The 13487-nt window shown below is 45.4% G+C and overlaps 1 protein-coding gene across 2 annotated transcripts; it reads right to left on the bottom strand.

Annotated features, from left to right (window-relative positions):
- Positions 1 to 24: 24 nt before the first annotated feature.
- On the bottom strand, positions 25 to 12413 carry ap5z1 (adaptor related protein complex 5 subunit zeta 1). 2 transcript variants are annotated; one of them, XM_061224735.1, is made up of 18 exons: positions 12256 to 12413; positions 11895 to 12032; positions 11496 to 11682; positions 10556 to 10700; positions 10025 to 10137; positions 9394 to 9562; positions 8946 to 8987; positions 8103 to 8243; positions 7103 to 7140; positions 6088 to 6250; positions 5095 to 5273; positions 4675 to 4817; positions 3703 to 3852; positions 3300 to 3411; positions 2945 to 3042; positions 2733 to 2865; positions 2083 to 2297; positions 25 to 1456 (listed from the first exon to the last, which is right to left on the bottom strand). In XM_061224735.1, the coding sequence occupies exons 1-18, from the start codon at positions 12294 to 12296 to the stop codon at positions 1186 to 1188; spliced, it is 2478 nt and encodes an 825-aa protein (XP_061080719.1). In that variant the 5' UTR covers positions 12297 to 12413; the 3' UTR covers positions 25 to 1185. The 2 variants fall into 2 exon arrangements, with proteins under 2 accessions (XP_061080719.1, XP_061080720.1); XM_061224736.1 differs by lacking the exon at positions 8946 to 8987.
- Between the last annotated feature and the right edge of the window lie 1074 nt (positions 12414 to 13487).

Below are 13487 nucleotides of genomic sequence, written 5' to 3'. Positions count from 1 at the left end.
TGAACAAACCAGTGGCAGCCTGAAAACATCCAAAAGATTTTATTCCTGAAATTTTGGGCATAGGTTTTAATCAAATTTAAACATTTATCCAGAGGGATATGTTGACTGACTGTAACTGTAAGCCATACACGTGTCCATGACATCCATTACTGACCTCACAGAGACAAATATCATATGTATATTAAGGCATGCATATTCATTTGTTACGAATGAATATGTCTTATGCTACTGCAGGAATGTTTTGATACATCCACAATCCAATTGCCAAGAACAACTTCTGCCCAACCACCAAAACAATGGAGCTTTCTGTTTCTTCCCATTTCTTTACTTAGGAGAAATGAAAGCTCAGTACAAGAATGTACAAAATGACATGAATCTATGATTGGACATCTGATTACATTTACCATTCAACTGAATCCAATGCTTTTCTTCAAAATGTGTCTTGACAAGTAAACCCCACCAAGGCCGAAAGTGATTTCTCAACACACAAGAAACAAAATGATCAAATATTGAGAATCAAAATATTAACACATTTAATGTTTAGAAAAATTCTATATTAACTGAATCATAAATCATAGAACATATTTCTGCTGCATAAGCTATCAGCCTCCAGCAGTAAATGCATTCAATGTAGACTGCAAATGCATATAAGTGAAGATAAATGCTTCACTACAGCATGGTGCAGTTTCCCAACAATCTGGTTTGACCAGAACAGAGTGAGGTTGTACATTAGCGTGCTACGCTCAGCAGTGCCGGGAGAGGTTGTACATTAGCACGCTAAGCACCGCTATGCTGGAGAGGTTGTATATTAGCATGCTAAGCACCGCTATGCTGGAGAGGTTCTATGTTAGCATGCTAAGCACCGCTATGCTGGAGTGGTTGTATATTAGCATGCTAAGCTCAGCAGTGTTGGGTGAGGTTGTACATTAGTATGCTAAGCTCAGCAGTGCTAGAAGAGGTTGAACATTAACACGCTAAGCCCAGCAGAGCTGGAGAGGTGGAGAGGTTGTACATTAGCGCGCTAAGTTCACCAGTGCTAGAAGAGGTTGTACATTAACACGCTAATGTCAGCAGTGCTGGAGAGGTTGTACATTAGCATGCTAAGACCAGCAGTGCTGGAGAGGTTGTACATTAGCATGCTAAGTTCACCAGTGCTAGAAGAGGTTGTACATTAGCGTGCTAAAGTCAGCAGTGCTGGAAGCTGCCGTGTTTGTGCAGCAGACTGCTGACGGTCCTCATGGACAGCGGCAGGGAGGCGTTGGAGTCGCGGTGCCAGCGGGGGCTGTCCCCTCGGGCGGAGGGCGCCAGGACAAACTGGGCCACGCTGGGCAGCTTGAGCAGGTTGATGAGCTCGTGGGCGCGGGTCAGGATCTCCTCCAGGTCCTCCTCGCTGAAGCAGGAGGCCACAGTCGCACTGCGAGCGAACGAGCGCATCTTGGACAGGAACAGAGAAACCCTGAGGAAGAGCGCAGAGGGAGGAGCACTGAAAACGCATACACACAAAAACGTCTCACGCGCGCACACACTTTTTAAAATATGCATGTGAAAAAACATGTAGGACATGGCCGTGGAAAGCCAAAGACAACCACACACTCACATACGTACCCATGCACAAATGCACACATGCACAGACACATACGGTCCATACCATGTACTGTCCACACACATTCTGGCCTGAATAACCCTGTTATACACTCTGCCGTGCACATCCTACTCAAAGTACTTCCGTGTTCCCAATTTTTTGAGACACGCATGAAAACCATAACAAAAAAAAAAATTGTTATTCAGCTTTTATCCAAAGCAACTTACAGTTAATTAGACTAAGCAGGGGACAATCCCCCCTGGAGCAAGGGCCTTGCTCAAGGGCCCAATGTGGCTACACCAGGGCTAAAACCACCGATCTTCCAGGTACCAATCATGTACCTTCTCCAATAGGCCACAGGCGGCCCCCAAATGCACACTGGAACAGTTTCTGGCGCGAATAACCACATTACACACGTTCAGCCGTGCCGTACTCCGGCATCCCACGTTTTTCTGAGACCACACAAACGCGAGGGTGAGAGCGCAGGAGGCCCGGCGTACCTGGGGATGAGGTCCTGGCTGCGGGACGCCAGTTTGGCCAGCGTGGTCATGAGCACGGTGATGAGGCGTGGCGAGTAGCGGGGAGGGCCGGCCAGCTGCCGCACCTGCATGATCTCGAACAGCACCGCCTCCAACGTCTCGAAGAAAGAGGTGATCTGCTCCACCGTGCAGCGAGCATCATGGGACACGGAGAGGTACTCCCCGATCACCCACACCTGCGCGCACGAAGGAGCGCATCGGATAAACGGAGACGCCAGGTATCTCGTTGGACTGTGCAGTTCATCCTACTTAGGTCTCACATGACCTTGGGGTGTACAGTGCATCCTACTGTGACCATACGAGACCTGGTGTTTAGTCATACTTTTATCATCACCATCACAGAAAATCATGTTCATGTCTATCTTGGTTGTTCTTTCAAGGCTTCATGATCAAAGCTCCTGATATATGCTTTTTAATCACCATTAAACCACAGTATCTATTTGTGCTTAGTGTAACCTTTGATGCATATCTAGTCATTGTCATAACACACAATAAATACATTAAAATAAGTTTATTTTAATGATTGCTTAGCTGTGATCATGCAGAATTAGAAAATTTGAATTAAGGACCAATATTTCTAGCTCGTCTATAAAGACACCCCCATCTCTCACCATGTGAATGTAGAGGTCCTCTTTGCTGTATATGTTGGCTGTGGTGCAAGTGAAGTCTATCAGCTCCCTGGACTGTTCCACTATGAGAGACGGGTGTAGCTTGCATAAGACCAGCAAGTGGGAGCTGAACACTCTGCAGAAGACAATTTTCAAATAAACGCTTCATCTAATGACCCAATATTGGATGTTTCCCCGTTGCCTCGCTCACCCACCTCTGCACTTCGGTCTTGTAGTTGCGAATGTTGAACAGCAGACCACTTCTCTCCAGCAGGATGAGGACCAGCTGGTTAATCAGCTTCTTGTCTGCAAACTGAGCAGGGTTCTGAGTGATTCTGCACGTGCATTCTGGCAATGAGTCTGTTGTCTCGTATGAATCTCATGAGTTTAGTATTCTCATACGGGTCTCTCTCACCATATGGGTCTCCCTGACCATACGGGTCTCTCATACAAGTCTAGCCTACTTCATGGACACTCATTACAAATGACTTAAATGCAGGTGAAACATCGGCACGACAACAGAACAGTCAGTTACTTTACATCTCTGAAGGTGTGCGTCTAAGCGGCTACCTGGACGACGGTGTTGAAGAAGAGGTGCAGGAGGACGGGGACGGTCTGGGCACACTGCACCGTGCGCGGGCTCTCCGCCATGTCCGCCAGGACCTCGTGGAGTAAGCTCAACCTGCCAGTCAAACGCTGCCCTTAATGACCGCTGCTCTATTTTCTCAATGATTCGCATCAATGGCATTCATAGCTTCGGCATCTTAAAATGAACGGGCTCCCCTGGCTATGCGTTGTGTTTAATATCAGCTTGAGATATGACTCGTAATTAACGTTCATTCCCCCCCCACAGTTAAGCATCCCACTCGAAACAAGATCATTAAACAAAATCATCATTGAAGACTAATGAAGACTGAATCCCCGGTGTAGTGTCCAGCACTCATTCTGCCGGAAGGAGCCGGAATGGCGGTACCTGTCGATGGTGTCCCCGGTCCCGGCCTCTGGGCGCAGTATGTACAGGAACATGCCCCGATAGGAGGGCTGCCGGAAGGCCTCCAGAGAGCTGGTGACCTTGGGCCCCTGGTCCCACAGGGTCTTCTCAGGGGCCTGGAGGGATGCAGACCTGCAGAGCAACCAAACGGATTTCAATTAACCACTGCCAACACTCTGACCATCACCAGCAGCACTACCTGTGTCCTGAAAACGGCCGCTTTCCATGTTTATGGAAATGCTCATGTTTAGAAGCGTTTTTTTTCGGGTTCATTCTTGAAGATATTAAAATCTGCTGACTATCACAGACCCACAGACTTGTGGGGCTAACTTCCTTTTGGCTGTGATTACAAGCCAACATTGAAGAGGACTCGCATGGGAGTAATGTAAGCAGGATCGCAAGAGAAAGCCTTCAGACTTCATTTCCCCCTCATTCAGAGGTCGCATTGCCCTTGTGGATGAACCCTAAACACAAATCTATTTCTGCTGGTCTAGCTTTGACATGTTTGACATGTTCTTTATTAAATTATGCATGATCCCTATGGGGAGCACACACAACTATTTCCCCATGTGCTCCTCATCTATATGGCTTCATGTGTGATGAGAGACTTGCGGTTATTGGCACCACAAGCAGAAAATGTCCATTACACATAAGCTTGAAACTACAGATTATTATTATTTTATGCTTTAATTTTTATGCTGCTTTATTGGACAGTATAGTATAGAGAGACAGGAAGAATGGGAGTTAGAGAGAGGGAAAGACATGCGACAAACGTCGGACGGTCGGATTCAAACCGCCGACGTCGCGGCTCGCAATGAGCAATGAACCGAGACACCCCAGAAACTAAAGATTTTTGATGAATGCCAGACGTAAATAGCAAACAGTCCCCCCAGGACAACCCTGCGGTAGAACTGGAATATTCTAAGTGAAACGGGCCCAGGTTGGATAGGATACCTGAGCTGGAGGTCGAGGGCTGCAGCCAGACACGGCAGGTCCAGCAGGGAGTGCAGGACCTCGATGGCTGTCTCAGGACACAGCAGGGAGGGCAGGAGCTCAGCAAACTCTGAGATCAGGGCCGGGCTGTTCCAGGCCAGGAACTGTCAGAGAGGGGGATACTGTTATATGTGATACAAGTAGGACACACCGGTCAAAAAAACATTTATTTGTAAGAAAACAAGATATCCATCCACCTATGCCAAAATCTGTGTATAGGAAACATATTTTGCAGACAAAATCAAATTCAGCACTAAGGTTTTCCATCTGAAGGTCTACTTTCTAAGACTGAACTGTGTCTTCAGTCAAGTTCTTCATTACAAAAGGACTGTGAAAGTTAAGCTGAATAAGAAAGGTGTCCCCTGCACTGACTGAGCTCACCTTCAGCAGGTTAGGGAAGCTCTGCCTGTAGAGGGCCACTCCCTCCTGCAGCACGGCCACGTTGGCCCTGCAGAACTGGGTGAACTCGAAGGCCAGCAGCGACTCGTTGAAGAGCTCTCCGGGGAACTGCGAGAACAGCTGCCGGAACACCGCCTCGGAGTCCACCGCCGCCGTCTCGCCTGCGGAGCGGGATGGCGAACCCGCCCGTTAAACCCCAGCCCAGGGCACGTTCCTCCCCTCAGTGACGCCTGGGAGGCAGCTGCTGCCTCCAAGACTGCAAACAGCAGGTCGGCTAGCGAGTTCAGCTCAGCCAACCACAGATTACCTGTACATACTTTTTCTTTAATGTATCTATATCTGTACTATGTTAGCTAGTTTGCTAATCTGTCACTATTGGTTGTGTAGTTCTAAATGCTGCTGCCTTCCAGATTTCACTGAACCCCAGCATGAGAGAAAGCCGTGCTCAAGGCTGGAGATAAGAAGCCCAGGGTTTTGGCAAGCCCAAAGCTGGTGGAGCTGTCGCGTGTCATCAGTGGTTTCATGATCTAGAGTTTGTGTTTGTTCGTAAGCGTCATAACAACATTGCAGAGTTGTTAAAGGGTCATGACTAATGACCATAACAGTGGATTATCTAAAGTAATCTATCCTTCACCACACCTCACTTAATGAATATCTATATACTACTGGGAAAGTATCGTTTCTAACCAGAGCCTTGGGTAAGGAAATCGAGAAGACGGAAGGAACACAGGAACTGACCACCTAGTCACTACTGGAATCAAAAATAGGTGTGGACCCTCAGTTACAGTTTGAGTTTGGGGCGAATTCCACTTGAATTCAGTCAATTCAAGAAAGCGAATAATGTTCAATGGGCACTCCGCAAGTAGGTCAATTTCAACCGATTTCCGGACCTAAACCCCTATGTGCGAATGTTAATGCAGTTCCCCTCCTAGGGGGGGAGCCAGTGCGTGTGTGCAGAGGTGGCGAGGGGCTCACTGTGGTTAAGATAGAACTGCGCAATGGGGAGTACGACGCGGGCGAAGGCCAGCTCTGCGTTCAGGCGGCCGTACAGGGCCTTGATGCAGGGGAACGCCCGGTAAACGAAGGACGGGTCTTCCTTGCAGATGATGTCCATGACAGTCACCGCCTCCACAAGGCACTACACATACAGGCTAGGGTCAGTCGGTCGGCTGTCAATCGCCACACTCTCCTCCCTGACTGCCGGACTGTGACTTTGGGAAAACTTCTGCAGCAATACTTTACTACAGGGATCTTCAACCCTGGATACGGAGGGATCTGCGAATTTAACATTGTAACTCGCCATCAATTAAAACGGTTTATTACATGAACGAGTGCAAATGCGATGATTTTTTCAATGATCTTGTTGTTTTCAGTCTCCATACGAGCCAGAGTTGAGGACCCCTGCAATCTACACCCAAATAGTGTAGACACTACGTACTGCTAGTTATTCAGCCTGGCCCCAAATGTATACTTTCTCCCTGACACTTTCAATAAATGATGTATTTTCAACTTTAAAGTGTTGCACAACACATTTTCTGAAAGTCATACTTTGTTGTGCAGTGTGAATGGATGGTTAGCGGAAACACCTCCATTTCACATCCTTTTTTTAAACAAATGGAGATTTAAAGTTCCTTCCTCATTTCAGCAGGCGTCCCCATGTTTTCACAAATACAAATAAATGGGCCCCACGGGGACTTTCCTAAGTATAAATTAAGCTGAAGTATTATGCTAGCTGTGTGTTAGCTAGTTTCGGTAGAACAAACTTGAATGCATGCACTATATTATCATGCTATCATGCTAAATGTTTGTAATGCTAAATGTCATTCACAGTACAATGCTAGCACAGTGTAACAATGTGAATTGTAATTAAGTAGTTGTAATGCTTAGAATTATTTGATAGTGGCATGGTTCAGTTAAGTCATTTGTGTGGCAGAATAGCCTGCTACAGGATGTTGACTTGCAGCACTCGTGTGGTGACTGTTGTACATACAGCTTTCTGCAGCTCCGTATCAGCCTTCTTCTGGGCCTCTGTAACAGAACACATTACATCACTCGTCCATCACTCTCTGTCTGTCCGTCAGTGTGATATGCAGTTTTACTAATCGGTGTGCATGCACAGAAAGTGTTTGAGAGACACAAGCATATAAGGAATAACACCCAGCCTCCACACAGACACACCAATACAAATACATGTACCGACATACACACCAATACAAATACATGTACCGACACACACACAGACACACCAATACAAATACATGTACCGACATACACACAGACACACCAATACAAATACATGTACCGACATACACACAGACATGGTAACACATGCTTACACGGCAACACAAACATAGCACTGGGTGCACCCAACCATACCTACAACATCGACATACAAAGACGCTTCCATGAAACAGTAGTAAACATATAATTATGCTGCAGACACACACACACACACACTAATTGCATAGACAAACATAGCCAGGCCTACTCCACTTGATAGACAAGCATGGCGCAAGCACTCCGGGTGCACAGGGACAGGGACAGGGACAGGGACAGGGACAGGGACAGGCGCAGGGACAGGGGCAGGGACAGGCGCAGGGACAGGGACAGGGGCAGGGGCAGGGGCAGGGGCAGGGGCAGGGACAGGGACAGGGACAGGGGCAGGGACAGGCGCAGGGACAGGCGCAGGGACAGGGACAGGCGCAGGGACAGGGGCAGGGGCAGGGACAGGGACAGGGACAGGGGCAGGGGCAGGGACAGGCGCAGGGACAGGCGCAGGGACAGGGACAGGCGCAGGGACAGGGGCAGGGGCAGGGACAGGCGCAGGGACAGGCGCAGGGGCAGGGGCAGGGGCAGGGGCAGGGGCAGGGGCAGGGGCAGGGACAGGGACAGGGACAGGCGCAGGGACAGGCGCAGGGACAGGCGCAGGGACAGGCGCAGGGACAGGGACAGGGACAGGGACAGGCTCAGCGAGAGACGGGGAGGCTCACTGCGGTCGCTCTGCTCGATGAGTCTGTGGCAGTACTCAAAGGCCTTCTCCCTCAGGCGCTCTTTGGGCGGCAACAGGCGACTGGACGATGACGTAGCCGACACCATGGACATCACCGACCCGTCCACCTCTGACCTGTCATCTGCACCAACACCGACACGTCAGTGGCACTTACCGGGAGCTAATACCAAACCTGACATCATCGGTGTCATCATCGTCGTAGTAGTAGTACAACACAGACACTTTCATAGCCAAGAGCTAAGCAAACTAACCGTTCAAGCCAACAATTAGCATTGGCAGCAGTAAATGCATTACACTACCGCATTACCATTACCATCACAACAGCAGCTTCAAAAATGGAAAGGTTAAAGCATTCAGTAAGCTAAGTAATTCAAAAGTAAATGGCATGCACCATTGCATTATTGTCTTTATCACCCACCGACATATAATGTAAGCTGCAGTGGACATTGTCTGCTTTGAAATAATAGTTTTGAAAGATTTTTATCTGAGAAGATCATTTGCTAAAATTAAAATATGCCATAGCTGAAATATGGCATTCTCCATATGATTCTCTCAATTAGGTAGAAAAGATTTAATTATTTGTTTTGTGGAGAAAACACAAGCAGCCATGTCTTGAAAAAAATTTAAGCGTGTCAAACACAGATTAAGGCGTGCAGAACGGTCCAATCAGAGGTTGTTTGGATTAGAACAGAGGAAATGAGATCACTTGCTGTTAGCCATTCATCTGAACGGTAGTCAGGGCAGTCAAATCAGGTGACTTGGAGAGTGAGAGTGGCAAGGCGTACAGTAGGTTTTAGGGTTGGCGTTTCAACTTGCAACTTACCTTGCGACAGGGATTGCATGTAATGTGCTCTCTTAAGGTGAGCTGGCAAAAGTCAAAATCCCAACATTCAGTCACCTTCTGATTTCATTTTTGCAACATGTCTCATGGCCATTGATACAAGCCAGGAAAAACAAAATCAAAATCAAAAATGCTAATCAGAGAAAATTGACTTCTTATTATTTCTACTTATTCTTAAATGACAAAATGAATGGTGTTACTTTCTGAAGTAAAGTGAACACCATTCCAATTGCAGCAACACTAATTTTGCAATGATTAAGCAGTCATAACCACTTCAATCTTTGTTATGCAAATGGGAAAGTAAGGACACGGAGTCAGATTACATCTGGCTATATGAACTACATTCGGGCAATTACGTCTAACTAAAAGATTTTGTTCTGTATAGTTTGGTTATCTGCAAAACTTTTCCAGAATCATCAGTCGTCCTAACCTGCATCCGCATTGCCGGTCCCCTCCGTGTCGTAGGTCAGCAGCCACTTCCTGATCATGGAGAAGGCGTACATGTTCATCCACTGGTCCTCCGTGTAGCTCTGCCCCACACACAGCACGGTGAAGAAGTCTCCGGCAACGGCCCCGTCCACCTCCGTCAGAGGAGCGGGCTGGCGGGAGGAACAGAAAAACAACAGTGAGACACTTGAGAACCAGGATGCTACAGGAAGAGCACACCATGCGGGGTAACTGCAGGCCTGTCAGCACTCGAGAGACTAACGTCCTTCCTGGTCTGAACTGTTGAGAAGCTTGAAGCATTCTGTGATGATAGATCTTTTAGCTCAGTGGTCCTCACTCCTGGTACTGGAGATCCAGAGGGTGTGCTGGCTTCTGTTGTTCCTCAGTGCTTATTTGATCAATTAAAGCAGTTAATTACAGAGTTAACTCACCTCACCAGGTTTCCTGGGTCTGAACTGGTTGATGATATTAAACCCTGCACACCGTGCAGCTCTCCAGGACCAGGAGCGAGGACCACTGTTTTAGCTCAACAGTGAATGGAGAGATTGGATTGTAAAGCAATGTAATTGAACCATCTTGGTTTTTCTGATTTGGTATCACCCGTGTAAATCTACCTGCCGGGATCTGGGTCCGGTGAAAAAGCCTCCAGAGGACATGGACGCCCCCTGTTGGACACTGGCATACCGCAGCCAATCCACCAGCTTCCGGTTGACCAGGTTGATGTGATCTGCGTTCAAAACAGTTCTCATTATATCTCGAAAGTAATTGAGTAAAAGTGTATTTGTCTATAACCCGGAGGCATTATTATGGAATGCCTTACATTGGAAGATAATGTAGCCTGCTGGAAGCCAAGCATCTCAAAATAATTTTGTTTTCATACATTACATTTTACACTACATTATTGGCATTTGGCAGATGCTCTTATCCAGAGCGACGTACAACAAAGTGCATACCCATAACCAGGAGTAAGTGCGCTGAAAGACCCTGGAGGGAAGTACAATTTCAATAGCTACCCGTACAAAAGCTTCATTGTACTTACGTTATTTGCCATAGATTTTCATGACCAGTCTGGGTTCAGGGGGGAAGAAAAAGCTTGGACCTGCCCATCTAAAGGAATGGAAAGCAGAGTAGAACATGGCTCTCACCTTCAGTTAGACTCTCAGGAGAGAAACTGATGACCTTGGAGAGAATAGGAAGCACGTGTCTGGATATCTGGCACTCTGGCTGCCGGGACTCCAGACTCTTCAGGAGCTGGTTACTGAGGGCAGTGAGGTCATTTTTGTGTCCCGCCTTATGAACGGGGGAGAGAACGGAATGGGCTAAGAAAACAGTGGTGACTTGTGAGCAGACCTGAAAGTGAAACTGAAGGTGAAATACACATTTAAGCATTTAAGGACTGCCCATTTCAACATTCAATATTCTGTGTAATGCCATATTTTCAAATAAACCACAAAAAATGTCTCTATTTGAAGTTTTTTAATTCTAGCTACTTCAAAAAAATAAAATGTATGCAAATGTTTAATATTTCCAAATATGTCCCTAAAATTCCATTTTAATCATCATGGATATTTTTCATTCTCAAATACATTTAAAATATCCTCAGATATCCTGCCCTGATACACCCAAATCAAATGATTACAATATATAACATTATCCTTATAGTACATATTTTTCCTAGTCAATTATGATGTGCCACACACCACAGTTAAATTAAGTGAATGTTGTATTGGTGCTTTTTCTAAATGGATCAATAGATATTAAAACTAACTAAAAATATCTATTTATAATTGTACCAACATAAAAACCTGATTTTTTCTAATAATTAAAGGGAAAATATTTGTTAATATCCTTATATTTCAGTTCACAACTTATGGTTATCATAAATTGGCTAAATGCATTGGTTACATCTCTAAATTAAAAATAGTTGCATTGTAAATCAAACAATACTATTCAACTGTAATCTGGGGGTACATATGAAATTAACTGATTTCCAACTAAACAGTTGTGATGAAGTTGTAAGAGCACAGCATTAAGAGCAATCTGCATTGGGACGGTCTCCACTTTCTGAGGACCATTCGAGGCTACCTGTGCAAGAATGACAGCTGCCACATAGTTGATGGTCCGGCTGTCTTGGATGTCCTCTGTTGACAGATTGTGGACGCGGATGGGCAGGCTCTCTCTCAGCGTACCGGAACACAAAACCTGGATCTGCTCTGGCGTGCTTGGTGAGCACAGCAGTGCCTGAAGCTTCTTGTAAAGGTCGGACGGAATCCTGCGTGACCAGAATATATTCTGCTGAAACGTCCTGGTAGGTGTGTAGGTGTGTGTGTGTGTGTGTGTGTGTGTGTGTGTGTGTGTGTGTGTGTGTGTGTCTGTAATTGCTTGTCGACGAGAGAGATTAGGGTTGTAGACATTTGTAAAACTGAGATGACACCACTAACCGTTAAAATGTCACATAAAACAAAGAGCTGACAGGAAACTTACGTCCGACCATACTTGGTTGCTGACACTATTAAGTGAAGCCTCTGCAAAGAATCAACTGTCTCGTTTCCATAGTCTTTGGTGTGGACAAGTTTAGATATGCGGCTATAGAACTTCTGTAGCTCTTCCTCTTGAATTTCTCTGAACACATCGAGAAAATAGTAGACAGATTAGAGAAATACAGAATTGCACACAAAGACCCAGCAGCATGTTCAACACCCCATCTAAAATGTGTGGCTCAATATGTAGGCAACGAAGCTAACCTAAGGATCCCATGATCGCTGACAGCTGACCAGCAAGCCAGTGCACGCACCAATCGAAAGGAATTGCTACATACAAATTTGTATTTTAAAGAAAGACGTACCTCGCTTGCTTGATCAAACTCTCCGTTCCAGAAGCATACATGCTGGGAGATAATTTTCACCTCAAAACGCGGTGGAAAAACATAACTTGAATCTTTTTTCAATGGCAGTGAAAAGTTGGCTAGCCTCCACTATTTCCCCCTTTGAACGGGTGTTTCCTGTAAATGTGTCCGGACTGCAACCTGTTAAATAATGGTTCCAGATTTTGGTCCAATCCTAAAAAGCGCCCTCTCGGCTTGGGGTGGACCGTAGCTGTGGACTGTAGGCCCGCATTCTTTTGGCATCCTTAAGCAACTTGTCCCCCCCCCAAAAAAAAAAAACTTAGCCATAAGTTTAGCCACTTTTTAAAAATGTAGAAAAAACAAGTAAAAAAAACAACCATCCACCTTTTATATCTGGTTGCTTCAGTTCAAATGTGAGACATGAATGTAAAAAATGTTAAGTATAAAAATACAATTCTACATGTAGGGTATTTGATCTGTAATAGCCTGTATTTCTGACTGGACTACTTCAATTACGTTTTAATGCAACATGCTTACTTCAACGGCTTAATCTACTAATGTGCTACAACTTGTTTATTTAAAGTGACTAAAGGTCACTGTGTAATTTCTACATGGTGAAACCAAAGTGTATACCAATACCCTTCCATAAAAGCTGATAATGTGGGCTTTTTAAAATTAAAAATCTAAAATTGTGGAGCACAGAGCAGTCAATAAAAAAATGTCTTTGTCCCAAAAATTATGGAGCACTGATTCTTGAACAAGCCTTAAACTTGTTTTAGTCAGATGCAACCTGTGATCCTGTGTGCGCATGTCGTGAAATGACAGTAATAGTTCAATTACATTTTAAAGCTATACTTCAGGGTTAATTTTGTTAATGTAACACTGCCTCCATGTTCTTTGAATTACTGTAATCACAAAAACAACACAGAAAATGAATGGTAACATTCCATTAGAAATGTCTTTGGCAGTAGTTACAATGCAAAACATCAACAGTCTGAAAAAATGCTTATTTTTGCCAGCTCCTGCTCCAACCTTTTCAAAGCATTGTTTTTGGCAAACACACACACACATGCACACATTTTATTGGATACACTTTCTGAAATGAAACATCTGGCACCAACAATCTTGCCAAAGTCACGTAGATCACACATCTTATTCATTCTAATGTAGAATAGAAATGTAACCTCTTCACCGTGTCAGCATGCTCTATATTGAGTTGCAGCCACATGATT

The sequence above is a fragment of the Conger conger genome, chromosome 16, assembly GCF_963514075.1.
Source record: "Conger conger chromosome 16, fConCon1.1, whole genome shotgun sequence".
Lineage (NCBI taxonomy): Eukaryota > Metazoa > Chordata > Actinopteri > Anguilliformes > Congridae > Conger > Conger conger.
The sequence above is the reverse complement of the archived record's forward strand: the minus strand, read 5'-3'. Positions and strand labels throughout refer to the sequence as shown.

Coding starts and splice junctions, on each gene's coding strand:
- ap5z1 (XM_061224735.1), bottom strand. CDS start 12,296: ATGTATGCTTCTGGAACGGAGAGTTTGATCAAGCAAGCGAG. Junction 9,563..10,024: donor CCGGACCCAGATCCCGGCAG/GTAGATTTACAC, acceptor TCCTCCCGCCAG/CCCGCTCCTCTGACGGAGGT. Junction 2,866..2,944: donor TACAAGACCGAAGTGCAGAG/GTGGGTGAGCGA, acceptor TGTCTTCTGCAG/AGTGTTCAGCTCCCACTTGC.